This window comes from Somniosus microcephalus, chromosome 6 (genome assembly GCF_052327205.1).
Source record: "Somniosus microcephalus isolate GS21.2 chromosome 6, FLI_Smic_1.0, whole genome shotgun sequence".
Taxonomy (NCBI): domain Eukaryota; kingdom Metazoa; phylum Chordata; class Chondrichthyes; order Squaliformes; family Somniosidae; genus Somniosus; species Somniosus microcephalus.
In genome coordinates, this window is record NC_140992.1 from 96,298,064 (window position 1) to 96,325,718 (window position 27,655).

Consider the following 27,655-nt stretch of genomic DNA (forward strand, 5'->3'; position numbering starts at 1 on the left):
TTCTTCACTCAAGAGGCCATTTTTCATGTGTGAGCCTAAACAATGAGTATTAGCAAACATGGAGATCATCACGTTAACCCAAATACTCTCAACAGATGCCCAAATACACACACTTCCCAGGAGGGGGGTCACTGGATAGCGACCTGTTGTGGGATCCTTTGGCCTAGCAAATGGGTGTTGTGGCCAATAGTCCTACTGACTATGTAAATGGCGCCTCAGAGCCTGCCTGGGCCACATTTGGTCCTTACTCCAAAAGGAACAGAGAGGTTTGGAAAAAATAGGCAGCTTATCCACAAATTAATAATTATTAGGTTAACCATGTTGTTGGAGAAAACATGATTAATAGCCACTCAACCCTCAGCTTGTCTCATGAACTGATATCAATGTAAGCACAACTTAAAATATACCATGCTAATTGCCTGTAAGGTACGGAGAGTGTTGTATACTTAATGTTCTCCTCAGTTCTTAATCGCAGCATAGCTAATCTTTGTGTATATATGTCATTTTGAGTAATTAGCACTTTAATGCTTTTCTGGAAGAATACACTGGCAATAGATGCCATAATTTAAAAAGTGACTGTGATGAATTATGAAAGTTACTATGGTTAGCAGACTCCAGCTTTTTATTAGACTTGCTATCTAGATCTCATTTTTATTCGAGCTTCGGGGATTACGTGGGATCCTTTCATTAGGTGATAATTAATAGAAATTGAGTCACCACAATTGTGGCTAACATGTAATTAGGGTTTGAAATCTTGAAAGAAAATGCAGGATGTGAGAATTTGCATGAAATCTCAAAAGCTTTTTCAACTAATATTCTTACATCTGTACATTCTCAGAAAAGCTCAGTTTGGCTTCATTAGCAAACAAGCACCATATGGGATATACAACGGAAACATCTGGTATGTCCCCCTCCCCCATTGTGACCGTAGCAAACCAACATTCTCAGATGTACTGCAACCTCCGATATATTACTACAGGAAACTTTCTCGTATCCTGCACTGACGGGACCGAGTTGGTGCCGTTCCATCAAAACTGCCGTATAAACCAGCGCTAATGTTAAAACATACGCTCCGTATGAAACAACAAACCCTGTTGCTTAGCAACAGCTTCAAAACAGTCGGCCGCAGCTTAAAAGCGTCTCTGTAGCTAAGCAACAGCTTCAGCTAGATGCTTGGGAGCCACGACTGGAAAAAAAAAAGCAACGAGAAGTAAAAAAACTTATAGGAAACGGCTCCTGAATTTTGCCGGTAGATAGAGCTTTCCGGACATTTAACCTCCGGTTAAATGAAAGTTTCCTGTACTATTTTTCCTTTCCAAGTACAGAAACCATTTCAAAGCTCTCAACAAAACAACTTGCATTTATGTAGCACCTTTAATGTCGAAAAACATCCCAAGGCGCTCGACAGAGGCTTAAGCAAAATATATACCGAGCCACAGAATAGATTAGGAGGCAGGACCAAAAGGTTGATCAAACTGGTGGGTCTTAAAGAAGGTCTTCAAGAAGGACAAGAAGGTGGAAGGGTTGAAGACAAGGCTACCAATAGTGGGGTGAAGAAAAAGGGGGAATGCACACCAGGCCGGAGTTACAGAAATGAAGAATTCTGAGAGGTGTTGTAGGACTGGAGGAGGTCACAGAGAAAGGAAGGGCGATGCCATGAAGGGATATAAGCACAAGAATGAAAATTTTAAATGTGAGTGTTGAGGGACCAGTGAGAATGGGTGTGGTATAGGGCTCAGCGGGGTCTATTTTGACTTTGGGCAACTGACCAGTGGCGTGCACTAGTCGGCTGACCATTCTGGTAATGAAAAGGCCCCTACAATTTTGGGGCCCCAGTCTCATTTAAATCAGGCAGGCAAGCTGCAGGGCACCAAACAGCTGTCCTGGTGCATCTCGCCAGAGTGAGGCTTCAAAATCAGGTCGGTGCAGCCACCAACAAGGTGGTAGGTCCCTTCTTAATGAAGCCGGCCACATCACCGCTGTTAACAGGGCGGTAAGGCTACTGACCCCATTTTGAGGACGTTACTGCCACATTAACGCCAGGCAAAGGCAGTCAAAAATCTACCCCAGTGTGTTACACAGTGCTTATTGTGAAACACGCTATCAAAGACAGCCTTATAGGAAATCTATAATGTCAAAGGTGTAGCCTAACTGATGCAATATAAAAGAAGTAACTATTTCAAACAACACTGATTCATAGTTTAAAACTAATTACGGCTTGTCAAATTTTTACAGTATTATTACAATCCATAATGGATTACTGATTTTCCAAATTCATCTGAATTCTTGATCAAAGTGCTACATTCCTGCTTATCCCTAGTTTTATTGCCACTTTATAAATACAAATCCATCATCTCCTTAAAGTAACTCGCTCAAATATTCAGAATACAGAATGTGAACGGTGATATTTCACAGGTATTTTGCAAGGGAGTTGGACAAGTACCTGAAGGAAAAAAAATTGCAGGGCTACGGGGAAAGGGCAAGGGAGTGGGACTAGCTGAAGTGCTCTTTCAGAGAGCTGGCACAGGCTCAATGGGATGAATGGCCTCCTTCTGTGCTGTAACCATTCTATGATTTAGTGGGATAGATGTAGGGAGGAGGTTGTTCAATTGTTTTAATGGGGGAAGTTGACTTTTAGCTTTACTGTGGCAATTGTTTTTATTCCCCTCATCACAGCGAGGAATATTTATGTTGTGATTTACAAGCAAAATTTGATATTTTCTCCTTACCAACAAACAATGCATGCTTAAATGAATGCTGTTTACATGCATTCTTGTTTGAAAAGTTCACACACATACCAGAAATCATAAATCAAATACAGTTCTGGTGAAAGCGCCCAGCAAAAAGTTTTTTTTTTTTTCTTTCAGCTGCTGGTTAAATTGTGCATCTCCAACTTTGTTTTGTTACATAAAATACATTCCCAATAGTAGATGGTGCACTAGTTTGCATTTACCATTGCCTTTCACCGATGGTCAGCCAATCTGCCAGGTTTGCTGGATCAGGCTTGCTGCTACTGCTGAGGTAAGCAGTTTTATTGTAAGCTCCATGGTTTGATTTCTTGTTTTCATCTGATTTATGGACAGGTTTCCCCCTTACTTTTCGTGCCTCATTCAGAATTCTGGCCTTACTTTTTCTGTGAAAGAACTAACTGTGGATGCTTTCTTTCTCTTTGAGTGAGCATCACGTCATACCCTCATGTGTGGAATGGGTGGGAGGTGGTGGTCCTAACAGCTCTGTTTCATAATGGAGGATTAATCTCACTTAGTTAATGCCAGTCAATCAAAGAAATACATATTTTACTAACATATTAGAAGAATTTCTCTTTAATTTTCTTAGAATCACTATCAACACTCATCACACTGAAAGCATGAACGCTACACTTCTGCTTGCTGAACTTTTTTTGTCCTGGGAGTTCTTGATTCTACCCTTGGGTGTGTGAAAGAGGAACATGTTCCAGTCATAACAAACATTCCTTGCAGTGATGAGCAGGAAAAAAAACCAATTGCCACAATAAAGTTAAAAGTCAACGTCCCCATAAAAACAATTAAGCAACCTCCTCCCTACATCTATCCCACCAAATCATATACATTTTATTTTATGAATCAAATTTAAAAATCTATTTTTTTTTATTCCTCTCTGGATTTGCATGGCATAGTTTATCTGTATCTCCACTGCATTGTATTCACAGAGCCTTTTTTATTCTTTGGCAATTTCTTCCACCAGTTTACAGCAAAGCTGAATTCTGCCCATTCCTGATCTCTACACATCATGGGAACATCAAAGGCAAACCAAATCCTGTCCTAACCTGACCCTCTCCTCCTCTGATGTCCACACACATGCAGTGCCAGTAGGGATTGTTGGATAGTAATTAGAAGCATGAGCCATGGATGGTATTCCCCCACACAACACCCCACCCCTGCCTAACCTAGGGTGCAGAGGTCATTTGCAAGAACCATGCTGCAGATCACCTGAGACATGGTAACTCAGCATAGACCAAGAATCAAATTCCAGTCTTCCTGTTCTCTAAGGTTTTATTATTCACTGGATAAACTCACTGAACCGTTATTGCAATAAGGAAGGTTAGAGGCATTTAAGACAACGAAAAAGGACTTACACACAAACTGAGATCACTTGGCATCTCTGGAACATGCCTGGACTTGCTGAACTGCGGTGCCAAACAGATGTCTGCAATGGTGAGATTAGGTTTCAGCTTCAACACCACCTGAAGTTTAGGGACTCCAAAGCCAAAACCTGAAAGAATAAATAAAACTCAACTCTTAAAAACAGCAATAGGTATGATCATATATATATATATATATTTTTATTCATTCATGGGATGTGGGCGTCACTGGCAAGGCCAGCATTTATTGCCCATCCCTAATTGCCCTCGAGAAGGTGGAGGTGAGCCACCTTCTTGAACCGCTGCAGTCTGTGTGGTGAAGGTACTCCCACAGTGCTGTTAGGGAGGGAGTTCCAGAATTTTGACCCAGCGACGATGAACAGTGATATATTTCTAAATCGGGATGGTGTGTGACTTGGAGGGGAACTTGGAGGTGGTGGTGTTCCCATGCACCTGCTGTCCTTGTCCTTCTAGGTGGTACAGGTCACTGGTTTGGGAGGTGCTGTCGAAGAAGCTTTGGCAAGTTTCAGCAGTGCATCTTGTAGATGGTACACACTGCAGCCATGGTGCGCCGGTGGTGGATGGAGTGAATGTTTAAGGTGGTGGATGGGGTGCCAATCAAGCAGGCTGCTTTGTCCTGGATGGTGTCGAGCCTCTTGAGTGTTGTTGGAGCTGCACTCATCCAGGGAAGCAGAGTATTCCATCACACCCCTGACCTGTGCCTTGCAGATGGTGGAAAGGCTTTGGGGAGTCAGGTGGTGAGTCACTCGCCGAGTATATATATCATACTCAGTAAGTAGTTTTGAAATGCACTCTGGTACTTTAGTTATCTCGCTCAATGGAAAATGTATGCACTTAGGGAATTAGCAGTGGTTTGGCAGTGCTGAGCCTTATCAAGAGAATTCGAAAAATCCTAACCTATGAAGGTAAAGCTAAATTTAGGTAGTCATCAGGACACCTAATGCAGACCATAAGACAATCTGATTCCCATGTATTTTTCTATAGTACACACAATCCTTTTATTGCTGAGCTTCACTCTTTGAATTTCATCTTTTGTTATCAGTGGTAATCTTTCTATTACCATCATTGTTATGGTTAACAAGTATTGCCATGTATTTTGTCATCACCACTGGGAAGCACAACACAAACAGATGGTGGGGTTCATGCAACTAGAAGAAACAGTTTAACTGAAGGAAACATATGGTGCACCTTGTAGGTTCAGGATTTTTTAAAAATGATTTATATAAAATCCAATTCTAATAATTTCAAGAAATTCTAAACGTACACCCCACAAATTTCTTTTTTAAAAAGCATGCTATTTGGTGACATGTGCGTAATAACACAGCTCGGTATGATTCACAATGTTTTCCTTCAGCTAACTAAAATTCGCTAGCCATTCACAGGATTTACTTCTTACACCAACCATGTTGTGGTGGTATAACAACAGAAAATGCTGGAAACATTCAGCAGGCCAGACAGCATCCATGGAGAGAGAAAGAGAGTTAACGTTTCGGGTCTGTGACCCTTCGTCAAAACTGGAAAAAGTTTGGGACTTTTTCCAGTTCTGACAAAGGGTCACATACCCGAAACGTTAACTCGGTTTCTCTCTCCACGGATGCTGCCTGGCCTGCTGAGTGTTTCCAGCATTTTCTGTTGTTATTTCAGATATCCAGCATCCGCAGTATTTTGCTATTGTATTAGTGCACGTTGTGGTGGTGCCTGGCTGAGTTAAATATGATAACTGACATTAAAGAGATCTTGTTGCAATTCTAAAGGTTTTGATATAGAGGTAACTTGTCGTCCGGGCGTAAAACTGGCATTGTGATCGGCTGCCCGTTATAGAAACCAGCCAATTTTCATTTCTATTGATTTAAAAAAAATCAATTCTCAGGCTGTGGGCACCACTGACGAGGCTGGCATTTATTGCCCATCCCTGATACAACTGAGCAGCTTGCTGGGCAGAGGGCAGATAAGAGACAACCATGTTGGTGTGGAACTGGATTTGCATATTGGTCAGACCGGGCAAGGACAGCAGATTTACTGCCCTGAAAGTCATTAGTGAACCAGTTGGGTTTTTACGACAATCCAACAGCTTCATGGTCACTTTTATTGATACCAGCTCTTTAGTTCTAGAATTTTTAAACTGAATTCAAATTCTCAAAACTGCCACAGTGGGATTTGAACTTGCATTGTCTGGATTATTGGTTCAGTCCTACTGGATTACTACTCCAGTAACATAATCACTACACCACCGTACCCAAGGTTGCAATGGACATGAAAATCAGGCAGTTTCTATAGAGGGCGGACAATCCGCAACACCAGTTTCACGTCTGGGTGGCAAGTTGAAAATTTATCCCCTTAGTTTTCTTCGTGTGTTGCTAAATACGGTAAGCTAAAATTTTATTAGAGTAAAAGAGTTCAATCAGTGAAAGCATTTTCACTGGCAGGAAATGGAGAAATGTGGGCTGGAAAACAGTAAATTTACTGTTGGCTCCCTGCTTATTTACTGCAGCACATAAAATTTCTAGCCTGTCTGCTGGCAGTCTTCACTTACACAGAATTATACGTACATATGGAAGCCATATGAGGGCATAATGAGACTGCCCATCGGTTACCTGCCTTCCTGTCCCTTTCAGCGCTAACCTCAACAATTTAATATAGGCATTAAAAGTCAGTTACATTCTCAGTTGTTACTAAAGATGTAATGCTCATTTCTTTGTACTGCCATTCCATTGAACGTTATGGAAATTGGTTTCAGCGCTGCCTTCTAGCTGGGTTTTATTGAAGTGGCAACGAATGAATGCTGAGAGATGAGATAGCACCAGGATAGCACCAGGAGCAGCACCCACACCAGCCATGAGACAACCCACACTAGCTATATGCCCAAGTGCTTCTGTCAAATCATTCAGGTCTTTCTCACCTGTACTTCTTCAACCCCATTTAAGCCAAACCAATGAACACTAGATGAGGCGATGCTGAATACAATCATTCAGCGGTTTTATTTCACAGTAAGATAAATATGCAAAGCAGCAGCAATGATCAGATTCACCTAGTTCAATACAGTTTATCTTTGCATAACTCATTGAAACTTATTGTAAAGTCTGTGGGTTATATGGTGAATTAATACACAGACTACAAGAGTAACTTTAACAGGACTTTACTATTCGAAGGTCAGGGCGAATCTGCCCAATAAATCCTTACACAGCACTTATATACCGGTGTGGTCACCACCGGTATTACAGTATACAGTAGCCAAGATAAAGTAGTGCAACCCTTAAAATAGTTCTCTTAAAGGTGGAACGTTACATACACTACAATCCTCCCTTTTTAGGTTAACAATATATACATATTCCCATTAATATAACATCTTAACATATATACAACTTTATGTGAAACAGTTCACAGATTCAGTCTCTCTGGAGGCTTCCGGACTCTGTCTGGATAACGCCTCGGTGGTGTAGTCGTTTTCGGTGGTGTAGTAGGTTCTTCTGGCAAGGTCGATTCGGCTTGAAGGACCGTTTCAGGTTCATCGGATTCCAGTATTACCGGATCGGAGGTAGATGCTCTGGGTATCTCTGCTTCAACATTAGACATATAGAGTTGTGGAGTAGGTTGGGCCTTTGTGGATGATTCTATGATCTGGTCAACATGGCGCCTTATTATGCTTTCACCAATGTCCACGGTATACATCAACGGTCCTAGCCTTTTTCCAATAGTTCCCGGCTGCCATTTCTCGGTACGGTAGTCCCGGGCCAAAACTTGTTGACCTATCTGAAAGGATCTAGTTGGCCTTTCATTCATGCCTTGAAATTGCCGGTTCTCTACGTCCCTTCTGACGTTTGGCTTAATCAAATCCAGCCGGCATCTTATTCTTCTATTGAAAAACATCATGGCGGGAGTTTGGTTTGTGACCGCATGTGTTGCATTCCTGTACGCCAACAAGAAGTTATCTACCTTATGTTGTAGATTTATGTCTTCATTACCCATGGCCTTTATGGCCTTCTTGAAGGTCTGGACAAACCTTTCAGCTAATCCATTGGTGGCGGGATGGTATGGGGCGGACGTATAGTGCTTGACCCCATTGCTTTTTAAGAACTTCCTGAATTCTTCGGACACAAATTGCAGTCCATTATCAGAACAGATCTGTTCCGGCAGCCCATTCCTGGCAAATATGGTCCTTAATACTGTGATGGTTTTTTCCGTGGTGGTGGAGGACATTTTTATTACCTCCGGCTACTTGGAGTGTGCATCCACCGCGATTAAGAACATTGAGTCCATAAATGGACCAGCAAAGTCGATATGTACCCTTTGCCATGGAGATGAGGGCCACTCCCATGGATGCAGAGGAGCTTGTGGTGGCGCGTTTTGGACCTTCTGGCATCCTAGACAGCTCTTGGTTATTTCTTCGATGTCTCCATCAATACCTGGCCACCACACAAACGCTCTGGCTAGGTTCTTCATTTTCACTCCACCCAGATGCCCCTCGTGAAGCTCCTTTAGTACTTTCTGCTGGAGTTTGGGTGGAATCACCACTAGATCTACACATCAAGGTTCCTCGGCACACTGACAGCTGTTCTCTTCTGTGCGAAAATGCTGGCAGCATTGGTTCGCCATGTACTGGCCATCCCTCCACCGTTAAATCGTAGACTCGTGAGAGAGTCGGGTCATTTCTTGTTTCCTTTTCGATCATGGAATTTGTTACTGGTAGACATTCCATTATAGTTGAGTGGAACATCTCCACTGGGTCCACTGTAGTCGCCTCTTCTTCCACTGGCAACGGTAGGCGCGATAACCCATCAGCATTTCCATGCTGTTTGGACCTTTTGTATTCGATGTCATATTGGTGTGCCTCTAGTAGAACGGACCACCTCTGTAGCCTTTGTGCTGTCATAGTGGAAACGGCCTTGTTAGGGTTGAATATGGACACCAACGGCTGGTGGTCTGTCAGCAATGTAAACTTCTTGCCCTGCAGGTAATGATTGAATTTCTTTACTCCCCACACAAGGCTGAGAGCCTCCCTATCTATCTGAGCATAATTTCGCTCAGCGGAGGTCAATGATCGGGATGCAAATGCGACTGGCCTTTCCGAGCCATTTGGTAACTTGTGTGAGAGTACAGCTCCAATACCATAAGGGGAAGCATCACAAGCTAGACGAAGAGGTAGCGTTGGGTTGAAGTGAGCCAACACTTCCTCAGAGGTAATCAACGCCTTGCTTCTGCGAAAGGCCTTCTTACAGTCCTCGCTCCACTTCCATGGTACTTCTTTCCGCAACAGAGCATTCAGCGGATGCAGCACCGTGGATAGATTTGGCAGAAACTTATGGTAATAATTAATCAACCCCAGAAACGACCTCAACTGTGATACATTTTCCGGAGCGGGGGCCTTCACGACCGCTTCGATCTTGTCAGGTGGCTTGTGCAGCCCCTCTTGGTCAATGACATGACCGCAGTACGAGATCCGTTTCTGGAAGAACTCACATTTCTGGCGATTAACTCGAAGGCCATATTCCTTCAACCTGGTGAGCACCAGTTTCAAATTTGTGAGGTGTTCCTCCTCGTCTCCTCCCGCAATCAGGATATCGTCCAAGTAACACAGTGCTTGGAATACCCTGTAAGACCTGTTCCATGGCCCTCTGCCAAATTGCTGGAGCCGAAGCTACTCCAAAAACCAGTCTATTATATCGATACAAGCCTCTGTGCGTGTTGATTGTGAGATACTGGCGTGACTCTTCCTCGACCTCCATCTGTAAATATGCTTGTGCCAGGTCTATCTTGGTGAAGTGTTTCCCGCCAGACAATGAAGCAAAGATATCCTCAATCCGCGGAAGCGGGTATTGTACCGTGTGAAGCACCGGATTAACTGTGATCTTGAAGTCTCCGCAGATGCGGACCTTCCCCGGTCCCCCTGGCTTGCTACTTGATGAAGACTTCATGACGGGAACAATGGGCGTGGCCCACTCACTCCAGTCCACCTTCGACAGTACCCCTGCACGTTCAAGCTCTTCCAGTTCTGCCTCCACAGCAGGTCGTATCGCGTAAGGTACCGATCTGGCTTTGAAAAATTTTGGGCTTGCATGTTCTGCAATCTTGATTTTTTGCCTTAATTCCTCTCAGTGTTCCCAGTCCCTGCTGGAATACCTCTTTAGCCTCGTCCAATATTCTGGACAACCGTTCAGGTTTGACATCTTTCTTTCCGAAATCTACCGTCATTGTGTTTAGTGAGTGCCAGTCTATCTTTATTTTCCTGATCCACTCCCGTCCCAGAAGTGGTGGACCTCCCTCGGGTAGCACATATAAGTCCATTCCTTGGTGATCTTTGCCCTTGTGTCTCACCTTGACTTTTATCTTTCCGATGGGGTATACTTTATGCCCAGTGTATGTTTGCAATACTATCTCCGTATCCCGTAGGGGAATATGTTTGAATAACTTTTTGTAATCTTGTTTATTCATGACCGTCAACGCCGATCCGGTGTCCACTTCCATCTTCACTTGGACTTTTGCAATCTGCAGTGTGACCCAGATAGTTTGTCGGTCAGCTTCTTTGCTCACATTGTGAATCCTCAGACTACCCAGTTCCTTGCTGTTGGGGTCTGAATCCGAATTCAGTTCATCTGGACTCTTCACAGTCACCTTCTGTACTTCTTCTGCGGTGACTTATTGTTGCTGGTCTTCTTTCCTGACCGGCATACTTTAGCTATGTGACCAAGTTTGCCACATTTTCTACATTCCTGGGCCTAGAAATTGGGTTTTGGCGCAGCCAGGGCTTTAGCGCCGGAAGTTAGTGCCGGCGCTAAGTCCCCCTGCGCGCGCCAAAAATTCAGTAGCGCCGCGCCCAAACGGCTGCCGGCGCTACTGGAGGGTTTCAGCGCCTCCCAATGGGCGCTACCTGCCCCATTGCGGCGCTGTTCCGGCGCTGCGGCGCCCGATGCGGTGCGGCAGGCTGGGGAAGTGCAGGCCTCCTCCTTCCGTTAAGGAGGAGCTGCCTGCACCCGACCGCTGGCCGTTGACGGCTGAATAAAAATGAGCCCGGCACCTCGGAGAAGTGCCGGGCTCGCGGCCCACATGCATCTGTGCCGCGGGGGGGTCTTGGAGGAGTCCGGGGAGGGAGGTGCGGGCAGGCGGCCGCCGGGGAAGAAGCCGGCCGCCGCGCGACCTTAATGCGCCGGCGCTAACTTCAGCAAGGCACCTTTTACAGAACGTTGCTTGCGGCTGCCACGGGCGAGGCGGCCGCAACTCAATTTTGGAGTTCGGGCGGGTTACCACGGCAACCGGGACGCTGCGCACACCGATGACGTCATCGGTGCCGGCGCAGCGCTACCGGTGCAACGCCGCTTTAGGGCCCCACTCAATTTTTCAAATGGCCATAACTCTGGCGCTAGTCCCTCTAGCGCCTCAAAAGCGGCGCTAAGGCTAGTGAATTTCTAGGCCCTGGTTTTTAAACCAGCATTGGTTCTGGTCGTGTGTTGTCTTCCCACAATGGTAACATTTCGTTGTACCCGAAGTCATTTGATCCACACTGAGTACCGCTGTCTTCAGCTGCATTTCCGCCGTGCCTCTCGCTGCGGCTTCGTGCGATGCTGCAATAAGGACAGCCTTATCAAGTGTAAGATCGTTCTCTTCGAGCAGTCGCTTTTGTGTTCCTTCCTTCGACATCCCGCACACGAACTTGTCTCTCAGTGCCTCTGTCAGATTTACCCCAAACTGACAGTCTTTTGCTAGCCTACGCAGTTCAACCAGGTACTCCGCGTTGCTTTCCTCCTTTAGTTGCGTTCTCCCGTAAAATTTAGTTCGTTCCGCTAACATCAGCGGTGTGGGGTTCACATGATCCTTCAGGACAGCAACAATATTAGCGAAAGACTGATCCGCCGGTTTAGCTGGTGATAGAAGATGCTTCAATAACCCGTATGTCTTCGCACCCATTGAGTTTAGTAAGGTTAGAGCTTTATCATAATTTGCTATCTTATTGACCTTACAATATATCTCGATGCGTTCTACATACGTGGTCCAATCTTCCACATCAGAATCGAATTCGTTGATGTTGCCACGCTTAGGCATCTTCACAATCTTCCTGAGAAACAACAACGAAATTTTTCTTTAACTTTTTTTTTCCAAAAATGGTGGTTTCCCGCGCTTGTCTTCTTCTCCGCCTACTGGCGGGAGGGGTAAGCTTTTCCCTCGGGCGACGACCGCTGGCTTTCGGGGTTCGCAGCCTGCGCGCCGGCTTCCGGGGTTCGCAGCCTGCGCGCCGGCTTCAGTGCATTCTTTGTTCCCTTTTCTCGGCAGGGCAACCGGCGCTGGGGACAACCCGTTGACAGCGAACAGTTCCAGCCGCTGGCTGAATCTCCTCGGTCTCCCTCGCTCGGCTCTGTCTCTCCCGCTCGCTCGGGCTCTGTCTCTCCCTCAGCGGCTTCCAATCGCGCCTCCCAGCCCTCTCGCAGTCCGGTCCTTTCCTCTTCCTCCCCCGGCTGTGGCTGAGTTCTCCGCGGTTTCTTATTTTTATTTCTTCCCGCGCCTTACGATCCCGGTCGCAGCGCCTCGCGGCCTCGGTAGCTGCCCGGCCTTTCGCCGGTCGCGGTCGAGCTTTCTCACGACGCTGTTGCGTCTCCCAGCCCGCTTGTAGCCCGGTCTCTCACACCGGCTGCGTTCCCGCTGGTAGCCCGGTCTCTCACACCGGCTGCGTTCCCGCTTGCACCGCGGCTTCCGTGCCCCACACTGCCCCAGTCTCAGCGCCTCTGGGCCCGACTTCTGTCCGGCTCCTTTCCCCCCCGACCGTGGTCGAGTTCACCGCCCTTCCTCCGTTCTTTTTTTTTAATTTTCCCCCTACTCACAGTCAACGTGGCCGACTTGCTTCTCGTGGCTGATCGGCTCACTCACCACCGTGGCAGAAGGGACAATCACTGCCTGTTGCTGATGGAAGGCTTCGTGTCTGAATTCTTCCTTCTTCCTTGCTCTGCAGACTCGAGTCTTCTCTCAGCAGAATGACGAGGGCGGGTGCCTCCTCTCGACGCTCGTTAACTGCTTCGGATGTATTGCTGCCGCAGGGTAAGATCGAACTCGTCGCCACTGCAAAGTCTGTGGGTTATATGGTGAATTAATACACAGACTACAAGAGTAACTTTAACAGGACTTTACTATTCGAAGGTCAGGGCGAATCTGCCCAATAAATCCTTACATAGCACTTATATACCGGTGTGGTCACCACCGGTATTACAGTATACAGTAGCCAAGATAAAGTAGTGCAACCCTTAAAATAGTTCTCTTAAAGGTGGAACGTTACATACACTACACTTATAGGCCTAGAAATTCAGTTGTTAGCGCCAGCCGCTAGCGCCTTAAGAGGGCGAAAAGTGGGGCGCGAAGCGGCTAGCGCCCGGGCGTGGCACAATCTGCGCCTCTCACGAAATTCAGTTAAGACTTAGCGCCGGCGCAAAACCTTTGCGCGCGCTCAGCTCCTGACGTCATTTCATGGTACAACGCCCTTTGTGCGCCCCGAACCGGAAATTCAGTGGCGCCGGCCTATTGTGCGTCTGGCACCCCCAGCGACTGGTAAAGGGGAACGTTTCCCAGTCGCTACGGGGGGGCGCAAATTAAAGGGGACTCCTCCTGCAGTATAAATGTCAGCCATTTCGCTCCACTCCTTCTTTGTGAGAGACGGATATTTGGAGAGAGACAAAGGGAGAGAGATTTCTGGTTTGACTCAACGCTCGCTCAGGTACTTGTGGCTTCAGGCCAGAGCTTTGCACTTGCATTTAGCTGTCAGTGCCATAGCATTGACTCGAGACATATAATGGGGGCTGCAATGGGTGCAAACGTTGGCTTACTGCATTGCATTCAAAGGGCTCAGAGACGCCGTGAGAGTGTGCCAGTCATGGCCAGACGGAGAAGGGCCAACAGGCGTCGGCACAGGAGGCCTTACACACCCAGGGTACACCGCCAGCAGTTCTCATATCTGAACATGTCTGAGGAGCAGTGTGTTCGGAGGCTGCGATTCAGAAGGGAGGTGGTCACAGAGATCTGCCACATGCTTCAGAGAGATCTGCAGCCACAGCTGAGGAGCAGGACGTCTCTGTCGGTGGCAGTGAAGGTGACGGTGGCTCTCAACTTCTATGCCACCGGCTCCTTCCAATCCGCTACTGGGGACATTTCCAACATCTCCCAGTTTGCGGTACATTGCTGCATCCACCAAGTGACGAATGCCCTTTTCAGAAGGAGACGTCAGTTCATCTCCTTCCCCATGACCGTGGACAAGCAGCAAGAGCATGCAATGGGATTTGCAGCATTAGCGGCCTTCCCCATGGTGTAGGGCGCCATTGACTGCACGCATGTGGCTTTGCGGGTTATTGCAAATCAGTTCTAGGCCCCTTCTCAGGGAATGGCTTGTGCCAATGAAAGAAGATGAATGTAGCTGCTCCGCAAGCCCTCAGCCGATCAAGGCAACAAATACTTCCAAAAGCAAACATGGACAGTGTGATTAAAGAAAATTTTTTACTCTGATAACTCTGTGCCCTTCCCGCATGACAAACGAATTCAGAGAAACCCCCCCCAAAATAACACAACAGTCTCAGCCTTTATATAAAAACAACACCTTTGGCCACACCTTCTACTTTTTCCCCCTGTGAGGGTGATCCGTCTCGCTTCCGTGACTGGCCCCTACCCGCCCTGCAGCTCCTCCTCAATGGGACCCCAGTGGCTGCAGCAAGGCTGGGGGAAGGCTGCTGAGGGTCAGATGGTGAGACGGCAGATGCCCTTGGGGGTCAGCCTGGACCAGCTCTGGGCCTGGAGGGGCCAGCTGCTGACTGCTCCAACTCTGCTTGGGCGGCAGCAGTCTGTCCGACGGGTGGTGACAGCTGCAGTGGAGGAGTGACAGTGTTGGCTGCAGGAATGCTGCCAACCTGACAGAGCACAGGCACTCCCTGGTCGGCTGATTCACTGGCACTCGCACGGGCCAGCACTGCAGCATGCGCAGCAATCTGCTGAAGCACAGATTGCTGGGCTGCTGCGGCGCGGCGATGCCTGGCCGATCCAGCGAGGGTGGCAGCAGTTAGTGCCCATGTGGCCCTGGTCTGTGTCTGGATGACACCAGCCAGTGAATGCACGGCACGACTGAGCACTTGGCTGGAGGCCGCCTGTGCTGCCGCGAAGTCCTGCAGACTCCTTGCCTGTGCTGCACTGAATTCTTGCAGACTCCTGGCCTGTGCTTCCCCGAATTCCTGCACACTCCTTGCCAGTGACTCTATGGAGTCAGGCATCCTTGCCACTGCAGCCATGAGATCAGTGTGCCTGCGCTCAGCCTGGGCGCCCATTTCCACAAGGAGCCGCACCTCCTCTGCGCTCACCATAGCAGTACTGGAGGCCACACTCTCCCTCCAGGGAGAAGGCCGCCGAGCTTCCCCACCCCTCCCGCGTTGCTGCAGCCCGCTGGTCCCCGGAGCTTCACTCTCCTCCGACCCTTCCCCCCTGCTCCCCTCCAGGGAAGACGTGTCCCCATCATGGCCATGGGCTGCCTCGGCTGAGGGTGTCCCTGATGGGCCGGCTTCCTCTTCCTCCTCCTCTATCTCTGACTCGGAGACAGTGCCTGCTTGAGGGGCCACCTCCTCACCTGGCGAGTCACCATCTGAAAGCAGGGAGGCACAAGAGTTGCTTTAGAGTGAGGACAGGGCAGCAGCGAGGGAGGCATGAGTGCTGCTTTGCACTGCATTGGTTTGATGGTGACAAAGGATGCTGGTGTGAGGCGCAAGTGGAAAGAGGGAGGTCAAAAAGGTGATGACCTTACCATTGGTACCCAGAACAAGGTCGGCATCTCCAGTGGTGATGGGGCCAATCAGCCGGCCTCCCATGATCCGCTCCACTCGCTCCTCTAGGTCGCTGAGCTGTTTCAGATCAGGACGGCCTCCCCCGGTCTGTCGCTGCTGTCTCCGGTTATGAGCCAGCTTGCCCTGCAAGAGAAAGGACGGCCTCTAAGTACAGTGTGAAGCCCTCATCTTGCCTGCACAGCATCCCATGGTGGAATAGCCCTGACAGTGTGAAGCCCTCATCTTGCCTGCACAGCCTCCCATGGTGGAATAGCCCTGACAGTGTGAAGCCCTCATCTTGCCTGCACAGCCTCCCATGGTGGAATAGCCCTGACAGTGTGAAGCCCTCATCTTGCCTGCACAGCCTCCCATGGTGGAATAGCACTGACAGTGTATAAACTCCTGAATGTGCAAGTGCTTTTCATGACAGTCCCATAGCTGCTGGATGAGGGCTGGGCTTTAGGGCTTTCAGGTCCCTTTGGCCATCAACTGAGGTGCACATGCAGGGATGAGGAGGATACTGGAAAGGGTGCTCACCCTGACAACCTGAGTGAGGTCGTTGAATTTTTTCCGGCACTGGAGGGGAGTCCTGGCAACCACGCTGTTGGAGGTGACCCTCTTGGCCACTTCCCTCCAGGCTTTACGATATTCGGAGGGCAGCGGCCTCCTGCCACCTTCAGGGTACAGAACATAGCGCCTGCGCTCCACTGCGCCAACCAGCACCCTCAGGTCACCCTCGCCGAAGCGCTGCGCTCTCTCCCTTGGCTTCTCCATTGTCCTGGGCGTGGAGCAGTTGAAATAGCACTGTTCAGGCCTTCCCTCAGGGCTGCAGTGAGCAGGGCATGGCAGCCAAACAATTCCACCCTCCCCCTTTAAGTGCTGACCGGCACCGGACTGTCTGCCTTCAGTCAGCAACTTGCCGCACCTGCGCTGCGCCCGCCCTCGGTGGTAGCGCCCCGGGTCCCCGGCTTAGCGCCTTATGATACTCGTGCATCGCCTGCTTTAACGCAGCTCCAACCTCTTGGGGCGATGCAACTGAATATCAGCAAAGGTGGCGCTAAGTTGCGCCGGGCGCAAAATTTTGCAAACGCCCGGCCGTAGCGCCCCAAACGTGGCTATACTGAATTTCTAGGCCATAAAATTCTAACACGAGTAGACAGACTAGATGCAGGATGTTCCCGATGGCAGAGGAGTCCAGAACCAGGGGTCACAGTCTAAGGATAAGGGGTAAGCCATTTAGGACTGAGATGAGGAATTTCTTCACCCAGAGAGTGGTGAACCTGTGGAATTCTCTACCACAGAAGGCAGTTGAGGCCAATTCTAGTGGTTAGCACTGTTGCCTCACAGCGCCAGGGACCCGGGTTCAAATCTGGCCTCGGACGACTGTCTGTGTGGAGTTTGCACATTCTCCCTGTGTCTGCGTGGGTTTCCTCCGGGTGCTCCGGTTTCCTCCCACATTCCAAAGATGTGCAGGTTAGGTTGATTTGGCTATGATAAATTGACCCTTAGTGTTAGGGGATTAAATACATGGGGTTACGGGGATAGGGTGGGATATGTGTCGGTGCAGGCTCAATGGGCCGAAATGGCCTCTATCTGCACTGTAGATTCTGTGAAGGACTTAGATATATTTCTTAAGGTTAAAGGGATCAAGGGATATGGGGAGAAAGCAGGGACAGGGTACTGAATTTGAATGTTCAGCCATGATCTCATTAAATGGCGGAACAGGCTGGAGGGGCTGAATGGCCTATTCCTGCTCCTATCTTCTATGTTTCTATGATACAAAACAATAAACACATTATAAAAAGACAAGTCCTAGTGCGAGCAAGCACTGAGTGCGAGTCATCAAAGCGTGCTGAGAGTTTGGGTAAGTGTGAGAGTTCTTAATTTGTTATTTCTCTTTAAATCATTCTTGATAAGATTGCTTAAGCAGTTTAAGTAAAGGGGAAAAGTTAAATATTTGGGATTCTGTTGGTTTAAGAGTAAAACAAGGTTACACTGCAGTAGGAGTAAATTGGCACAGCAGGCAGTGGAAACCAGTTTTCTAACCAATCAGCAGGGGTGACTCATTTGGCTGTGAACAAACAAACAGTATAAAAAGACCAGTCCTAGTGTGAGCAAGCACTGAGTGCGAGTCATCAAAGAGTGCTGTGAGTTAGGGTAAGTGGGGTGTTAGGTGCTCTTTTCAAACTTTAACTCTGTGGGTTGCAGTTAATAAGGTCTTTCTGGTGCAGAGTGACTGTTGGTAAACCATTTAACTGGTGTAACTAGAGGGATTGATTTAATTTAAATCCAATTAATTAAAGGGGATACTAGCATCTAAAATCGGGCAGAGGGTGTCCATAACTAGCAATAAAAAATTTAATTAATTACATAGAATGGAGCAGGTGATGTGTTACTGTTGCGAGATGTGGGAGCCGGTGAACCCCATTGAGGCTCACGGTGATTACGTCTGTGACAAGTGTCTGCTGCTACAGGAACTCCAGCTCCGTGTTGATGAGCTGGAGTCTGAGCTTCAGACACTGCGACACATCAGGGAGGGGGAGAAGTACCTGGACTCTGTATCAGGAGGTGGTCACACCTATGAAGTTAAGTAACTCAGGTGTAGCCCATGGTCAGGGACAGGACGGTGTGACGAGTGAGGCAGGTACGGGGATCCAGGAGGTAGAGCTGGAGGAGCCGCAGCCCTTGCTCTTGTCCAACAGGTTCGAGGTTCTTACTCCCTGTGGGGACAGGAGCAGGGACTGCAGGGAGGATGAGCAACCTGGCCACAGCACCGTGGAACGGGGGGCCATTCAAGAGGGGGGAGTAAATAGAAATGTTGTAGTGGTAGGGGATAGTATTATTAGGGGGATAGATAGAGTTCTCTGCAGCCGAGAGCGAGAGTCCCGAAGGCTGTGTTGCCTACCCGGTGCCAGGGTTAAGGAAATCTCCTCTGGGCTGGAAAGAAACTTGCAGTGGGAGGGGGTGGATCCAGTTGTCGTGGTCCATGTTGGTACAAACGACGTAAATAGGACTAGGAAGCCGGTTCTGTTAAAGGAGTATGAGCAGCTAGGGGTCAAATTAAAAAACAGAACCTCAAGGGTAATAATCTCTGGATTATTACCTGAGCCACGAGCGAATTTGGCTAGGACAAATAAAATTAGAGAGTTAAATGCGTGGCTCAAAGACTGGTGTGGGAGAAATGGGTTTTGCTTCCTGGGACACTGGCACCAGTACTGGGGCAGGAGGGAGCTGTTCCGTTGGGATGGGCTTCACTTGGCCAGTGCTGGGGCTAGAGTCCTGGCGGATCATATAATTAGGGCTGTAGAGAGGGCTTTAAACTAACTAGTGAGGGGGAGGTTCCTAGAGAGCAAATAATAAAAATGACAACAGAGAAAGTCATAGACTTAGGCAGCAGTGGGGAAATTAAAAACCAGAGCGTGTCAGGAAGGGGCAGAAGGTATGGAGTAAAAGGTAAAGTAATAAAAAAGGGTAAAAGCAGGAACTAAGTGTCACAAAACATATTTGAAAGTTCTCTATCTGAATGCACGTAGCATTCGTAACAAAATAGACGAGTTAATGGCACAAATAACTACATATGGGTATGATCTTGTGGCCATTACAGAAACATGGCTGCAGGGTGACAATGCCTGGGAATTAAACATACCAGGTTATTTAACGATCAGGAAGGACAGGCAGGAAGGAAGGGGAGGTGGGGTGGCTATGTTAATAAAGGAAGGAATCACTGTAATACAGAGAAATGATATTGGGTCAAAAGATCAGGATAATGAAACAGTTTGGGTGGAGGTAAGGAATAATAAGGGGAAAAAAACACTAGTGGGCGTAGTCTATAGGCCTCCGAACAGTTGCAACTCTGTTGGACGGAGTATCAATCAGGAAATAGTTGAGGCTTGTAATAAGGGAACTGCTATAATTATGGGGGATTTTAACTATCATATTAATTGGACAAATCAAATTGGGCAGGACTGCCTTGAGGATGAGTTCATTGAGTGTATTAGGGATGGGTTTCTTGAGCAGTATGTAACTGAACCGACCAGGGGGCAAGCAACCTTAGATCTGGTCCTGTGTAACGAGACAGGATTAATTAAAAATGTCCTAGTAAAGGATCCCCTTGGAATGAGTGATCATAACATGGTTGAATTCCATATTCAATTAGAGGGTGAGAAGGTTGGATCTCAAACAAGCGTGCTAAGCTTGAATAAAGGAGACTATGAAGGTATGAGAGTGGAATTGAGTAGAGTGGATTGGGAAAATAGATTAAAGGGTAAGACGATACATGATCAGTGGTGTACATTTAAGGAGTTATTTTACAACTTCCAAAAAATATATATTCCACTGAGAAAAGGGTGTAAAAGAAGACAGCCATCCGTGGCTAAGTAAAGAAATTAAGGATATTATTCGACTAAAAACAAGGGCATATAAGGTAGCCAAATCTAGTAGGAGGATAGAGGATTGGGAAAACTTTAAAAGACAGCAAAAAATAACAAAAAGATTAAGAAAGGGAAGATAGATTATGAAAGTAAATTAGCAAAAAATATAAAAAGAGATAGTAAGAGCTTTTATAGTTATATAAAAAGAAAAAGGGTGACTAAAGTTAATGTTGGTCCCTTAGAGGATGGGACCGGGAAATTAATGGTGGGAAATATGGAGATGGCAAAAACACTGAATGAATATTTTGTATCAGTCTTTACAGTAGAGGACACTAAGAATATCCCAACACTGGACAAACAGGGGGCTATGGGGGGGGGGGGGGGGAAAGAGAGGAGGAGCTAAACATGATCAAAATCACTAAGGAAGTGGTACTTGGTAAAATAATGGGACTCAAGGCGGATAAATCACCTGGACCTGATGGCTTACATCCTAGGGTCTTGAGGGAAGTGGCGGTAGGGATTGTGGATGCATTGGTAATAATTTTCCAAAACTCCCTGGACTCAGCAAAGGTCCTGGCAGACTGGAAAACTGCTAATGTAACACCCTTATTTAAAAAGGGCAGCAGACAGAAGGCTAGAAACTATAGACCGGTTAGCCTAACATCTGTGGTAGGTAAAATTTTGGAGTCCATTATTAAGAAGACAGTAACAGGACATTTGGATAATCATAATTTAATAGGACAAAGTCAGCATGGTTTTATGAAGGGGAAGTCATGTTTGACAAATTTGCTGGAGTTCTTTGAGGAAGTAACATATAGGGTGGATAAAGGGGAACCAGTGGACGTAGTGTATTTAGACTTCCAAAAGGAATTTGCCAAGGTGCCACACAAAAGATTATTGCTTAAGATAACAAATCACGGGATTGGGGGTAATATTCTGGCATGGATAGAGGATTGGCTATCTAACAGAAGGCAGAGAGTTGGGATAAATGGTTCATTCTCAGACTGGCAATCAGTAACTAGTGGTGTTCCGCAGGGGTCAGTGCTGGGTCCCCAACTCTTTACAATCTATATTAACGATTTGGAGGAGGGGACCGAGTGTAACATATCAAAGTTTGCAGATGATACTAAGATGGGAGGGAAAGTAGTGAGTGAGGAGGACATAAAAAACCTGCAAGGGGACATAGACAGGCTAAGTAAGTGGGCAGAGATTTGGCAGATGGAATACAATACTGCAAAGTGTGAGGTTATGCACTTTGGCAGGAAAAATTGTAGAGCAAGTTATTATCTTAATGGCAAGAAACTGGAAAGTACTGAAGTATAAAGGGATCTGGGGGTCCTGGTGCACGAAACTCAAAAGGTTAGTATGCAGGTGCAGCAAGTGATTAAGAAGGCCAATGGAATGTTGGCTTTCATTGCTAGGGGGATAGAATATAAAAATAGGGAGGTATTGCTTCAGTTGTACAAGGTATTGGTGAGACCGCACCTGGAATACTGCATACAGTTTTGGACATACTTGCTCTCGAGTCAGTACAAAGAAGGTTCACTCGGTTAATCCCGGGGATGAGGGGATGGACATAGGGGAAGAGAGAAATTGTGTAACCGTAGCGGCACACTATGTTACAGCTTGCCATAAACAGAGGGACAACCATTAAATATAAGAAGAGTATATACAAATTATATGAATGTATATTTATACACTCAGGGATATATCTGTTTATACACTGTATGGATAGATCTGTATTTATGTGTTCAACCATGAATGTTTTTCGATGCTTTGGCAACATAAGATGTACCTTGTTATGCCAATAAAGCGATTTGAATTGAATTGAATCGAGTAGATTGGGACTCTACTCATTGGAGTTCAGAAGAATGAGGGGCGATCTTATTGAAACATAAGATTGTGAAGGGGTTGGATCGGTGGATGCAGGGAGGATGTTCCCGATGATGGGTGAAACTAGAACTAGGGGGCATAGTCTTAGAATAAGGGGCTGCTCTTTCAAAACTGAGATGAGGAGGAACTACTTCACTCAGAGGGTGGTAGGTCCATGGAATATGCTGCCCCAAAAAGCTGTAGAAGCTACATCATTACATAAATTTAAAAACAGAAATAGAGTGTTTCCTAGAAGTAAACGAAATTAAGGGTTACGGGGAGCGGGCAGGAATTTGGACACGAGTCCAGGTTCGGATCGGACATGGCCCTGTGGGTAGCGGAGTGGGCCCAGGGGCCGTGTAGCCTGATCCTGCTGCTATTTCGTGTGTCTAATTCTGTTAGCTTCAGGAGATGGTTCTGTGATAGTAGATTGGCGGTTAGGATCAGATCAGCCATGATCTTATTGAATGGCGGAGCAGGCTCGAGGGGCCGATTGGCCAACTCCTGCTCCTATTTCTTATGTTCTTATGCTTCCCCACATTGGTGGTTGTCTTACTTGACTTAAATAAAATAGCTCCTCTGCATTCTGGAATTCAAACCAGGGCAGGCAGGCACTCCTCTCCTTGCAGACTCGTTGTCTTTTTTCTCTCTCCCTGTCAGCCTGACTCCAGTGTCATCTTTTAGTCAGTCAAACAGCCTACATTCTTTCCCCACCCAAGAGCAAAGTCCACCAGGCGAACTTGGCAATGAGCTCTGCTAAGTTCAAATACTGTAGATAGTTGTTGCAGCAACAATGAGTGTGAATAATCACTAGAATGTTAAACCATCTTTCATTGTGCCCAACATGCTGATTTAGATGCTCCATGAATGTAACCCCATGAGAGCTAAGTTTCGCTCAATTGTGGCATTTTTAACACATACTAAAGCAAGGTTCCCCATGGCCTTACATCAGAAATCTCACTATGTGACACTGTTTGATAATCCAAGTAGCTGGCAGTTTCAGAATTCTAACTGGGGGCAATTTTAACCCACTCGCTCAGCAGAAACCTGGCAGGTGCGCAGTTAAAATCGCCCTGGCTCTTGCCTATCCGAAAGCCGCCATGATCGCAACATCTGCAATTTTAACCTGCTCTCCTGAGCAGGCAGCAAGGACACGCGCCCGGAGCCAACAAGGTCCTTCTTTACATATGCATGTTGCGGCCCAATGACATCATTGCGACCTGAATGTAATTTTAACTCGGGCCTGAGCGGGGGATCCACCTGGAGTTAAAATCGGGTGCCCAATAAAACTGCTTGGGGTAATTTTAACTTTCTGCGATGATGTAAAATGAGCGATACCAGATCGATGCCCATAATACACCTGCCTGATTTTCCATTCCATCAAAGTCACTAGAAAGGACCGATCCGATCCGTTTTATATGATCACCAAAAGTTCAAATGACCCCTTGTCTTGTGAAAAGAATAATCAGTGTTAGAAATGTTAAGAACAACCAGATGTACTGTACTGAATTTCAAACTGTGCGAAGAGAATGTTAATCTATTCCAGGTATGCAACTTGTGACAATGAATCATGAGAGCATGATGATGATGGATGGTTCATTACAACTAAGAAAAGATGTAATGGCAAGTGTTCAAAGGAACAGGGAAGTTAGAAGGCACTAGGTATGTTCAAATTGATCCCAATAATTCATCTAAACTGTTGACAACCGGGAACCTGCCTCCAGATGTAAAAGCACTTGTCAAAAAGGACATTAATGAGCTTGTTGATCAGAAAGTTCTTGCACAGGTCAGTGTCCTGGGTGTTTTCAATGGTGATGGTAACACAAGGAAATGAGAAGGTGCATCTATGCCCACTTCAAATCATTGATTCTGTTCTGTCTAAACTAGTGAAAGCAAAAATATTCATTGTTGCAAATTGAGATTTTGGATGGAGTATTAGATAAAGAATCGAGTCAGCTGACTACCTTTTCAGTACCATTTGGCAGATGGAGATGATTACACATGTCTTTCAGAATCTCTCCCGAGGAATTACATAGATGACTCCTTGAGTCACGTGAAAATCTGGAAGCAGCCACTGGCATGGTGCTTGATATTTTAGTCTAGGGTACAGATGAACAGGAACCGCAAACCCGACTGAAACGATGCCAACAAAAAGGTATCAAATTGAACAAGGATAAAATAAAGCTCAAATGAGAAATATTTGGATTACTGACTCTCTTAAGATGGACTAACAGTACATCCTGCTAAAGTTGATGCAATACAATAGGTAAAATGCCTTCTCCCCTGACAACCAAGGTACCCAGTAAATTCCTGGAATGATTAAATATCTACATCTGTTTGGGCCCAGGTTATCAGAGACAATTTTTCTCAGTGAAGAAAGAAGTTGATTTTATGTGCAACTATCACTATGACCTCGATATTTACCACCCCACACGACGAACAGGAGAAGGTTAAACATTTTAAAACAGGGAATGCCTCCTCAACCCATTTTTACGGTGGCGGCTTTGGTGTCGTGCGAGTAATTTGCCCCCGCCCGCCAGAGCCACTCAAGGAAACCTTCGACCTCCCCTCTGCCGATTGCGGCCTTTCTTTTACGACTGCCCCAGTCGCAGAACTCCCCAGTCCCCACCCCGACCGCCAGGGGCCGCACTAAAGGGTCCCTGAGGCTGCGGCCTCCTGCCGCTGGTTTTCCCGCCCGGCAGCCGGCCAGCTCGTGAATTTGACTGGCTGCCGGGCGGGAAATGGAAGAAAGAAGAATTTTCAAATGAGGTCCTGCCATTAATTACGGCGGGACCTCTGCATCCCCGGGCCTTGCCGGGTTTTCCCCGTTCCCTCCTCCCCATAAATATTGGGGCCCCAAGTGTCTAGATGAAATTAAGGAGATAATCTCTCAAGCACCAAAACTTTTTATTCATTTGTTTTCGTGCTGCAGGCAAAGATGGCAAGCATACAGTTATTGTCTGTAATTGCCCTCAACAACTGAGTGGTGCACCCGGCCACTTGAAGGTATGAGAGTCAGCCATGTAGGTAGGTGAGCCCTCACTTCCTGCAACCTCAAGACTTTCCACCTGCCATGATATCTGGGTCACAATAATGTAGCTTGCCCAGGACAGCAAATAGAGAACTGCTGATTTGGATTACGCCAGTTCGATCACGTACCTCCAAATGATCCTCCTTGCTCTTCAAAAGTGGCGGAATGAAGCTAATACTAAACCTTTGAGCTTCAAGGCCTAGAAATTGGATATGGCCCGAAAATGGGCGGTGTCACAGGCCAGCGCTATTTGCCTGCATCCATTCAAAGTGGTGCAGGCACACAAAATTTGTGCTGCCTGCTCATTATACTGATTGGGGCGCTGAACTCAGCACTAAATGTGCTGCTGATTGGCTTAGCACTGAAAGGAGGGGGGGGGGGGGGTGCAATATCGAGTGCAGTCTACTGGCCAATAAAGTTTGGCCTAGGCTCTCTGCACTACTTTAAGGGGCGGTGCTTTGTTGAAGAAGCACCTCATTGTCAAGCAAGCCATGGCATAGCAACCAAGGGAGCGAGCGAGCATGAAGGTTCTCAGATGCTGCACTGGAAGCCTTGGTCCTGGCCATGCAACTAAGGTGGGCTGTTCTGTACCCACAGGGTGGCAAGAGGCCGTCCAAGGCATGTACAGAAGGTTGTGGGAGGAGATTGCTAACTCCGTCATGGCCACCAGTGTGGTCCCAAGGACCTGGGTCCAGTGCCAAAAAAACTATAATGACCTCACACGGCTGGTCAAGGTGAGTGAAGGTTTCAGCAAATGCCACATCCCACCATCTGCACCACAAGTATCACAAACTGCTCAATGCACCACACCCCCATCACTCACCTACCAACCATCTCTAGCTATCACCACTCATACCTCACAATCATGGCTACACTTCACCCTCACAACCTTACCACTGCTGCAACACTCACCCACATCTCACACCTTGTGCACACACTGACAGCTATTCAACTATGGCAGGCACATCACCCAAACACATTGCACCACACTCACTGACACACTTCCCTTTCTCGTGCAGGCAAAGGTGGCACATGACAGGAGGGGGCAACGGCAGATGGTGAGGCAGCACAACTGGAGGAATCGGTGCTTGGAATTATTGGAGGGGCAGTGATGGAGTTTGTGGCCAGCAGGGAAGTTGAACCCGTTGCTGATGATGATGGTATGGTCATACCTAATACTCCTTCTCACAGTCCCACTGCCCCCTCATCCCGCAATTTCTTCTCACTTATAAGCTGCTGATGGCGTTTGCATGGATATCTTGCTTTCCGCTGCTCCCCTCACCACAACCCGACCCTTGTGCCTTTCTGCTTTCAGATACCCAAGAACTGCCAACAGGCATGGTGTATATGGACTTTCAAAATGCATTTGAAAAAATACCACATAATAGGCTTGCCAGCAAAGCTGAAGCCCATGGAATAAAAGGGACAGTGGCAGCAAGAATACGAAATTGGCTAAGTGACAGGAAACAGAGAGTAGTGGTGAACGGTTGTTTTTCGGACTGGAGGAAGGTACACAGTGGTATTCCCCAGGGGTCGGTACTCGGTCCACTGCTTTGCTTGATATATGTCTTATATATATATAAATGGATACTTCTGTCTGTCTATCTGTCTGTCCTCACGTGTTGCGTCTGTCCGGCTATGCGCTCGAAAGTTATAGGGCGTACCTACGCGTGCGTTACGTTGAAAGAAAGCTTACCGTTCTTAAACGGTCGTAAGCGTATTTACGTTTCGGTGGCCGGACAAAAATCGCGCTCCGCGGTATCCGAAAAACGTTCAACATTCCGCTCATTAGCATCTCATTATCCGCTCATTAGCGATAGAGTGACCTCGAGGTCGACCAATCGTACGCCGGGTTGCTGGCGCGTGCGGCTGGGCCCTCCTACGGGTCGAGTGACGGGACGATTGACCAATCCTACGTTTTGGTGACCTGACGGTCGACCAATCGGTGCGTGTGTGGGCGGGCCTTATCGTTCTGAACCGAGGTGAGTCGCCGCCATCTTGATTCCAAACTTTTTCCGCTTTCTGCGCCTTTCAAAAAAACGTTGCTTTTAAAACACATACTGTTTTTAAAAAAAAGTTAATTACTTTCTAAATCTTTTATCTAATCTCATTAATTTTCCTACCTTTCCCCGTTTTTTCCAGGTAGGCCTCGAAGCCCTCGGCCCCTCCTCCGCACCCACGCAGCCCGAGCTAGGCACCTCCTCGGCCCCAGTCAACAAGCGGCCCCCGATCGCCGCCATCTTTGTGAAGGCTGGAGGGGCGGGCCTCAGCCGAGTGCCGCTACCTTAGTAAAGGATGCGCGTGCAACAGGAGCAGCTGAGATGCGGCGTCTCTCTCTGTTCCCCGCTCGGCTCGGGCGGGGGGGGGGCTTGGAGAGCGGGAAGGGTTACCCCGGCAACCGGGCCCGCCGGCCGTCTCTCAGCCGCAATCGGCGCTCTTCAAGCCAGCTCGGTGAGGGCGGGGCCATGTC

General features: G+C 47.4%; 1 protein-coding gene across 11 annotated transcripts in view; it reads right to left on the bottom strand.

The window, feature by feature from the left end:
- The window catches only part of LOC147115929 (beta-galactoside alpha-2,6-sialyltransferase 1-like), a 232,320-nt gene that overhangs the window by 82,110 nt on the left and 122,555 nt on the right, over positions 1-27,655 (bottom strand). For 6 of the 11 annotated variants that reach the window (XR_015078716.1, XR_015078715.1, XM_085990576.1 and 3 more), the window contains 3 exons: positions 15,894-16,056; positions 12,995-13,192; positions 4,115-4,251 (listed from right to left, as the gene is read on the bottom strand). Coding sequence is in view for 5 of the 11 variants with exons in the window: in XM_085990576.1 (XP_085846702.1) it covers positions 4,115-4,251; positions 12,995-13,192; positions 15,894-16,056 (498 nt within the window). In the remaining 6 variants the exon portion in view is untranslated. The remainder of the gene's footprint in view (positions 1-4,114; positions 4,252-12,994; positions 13,193-15,893; positions 16,057-27,655) is intronic. The other 5 variants (XM_085990573.1, XM_085990575.1, XM_085990570.1 and 2 more) reach the window with 2 other exon arrangements.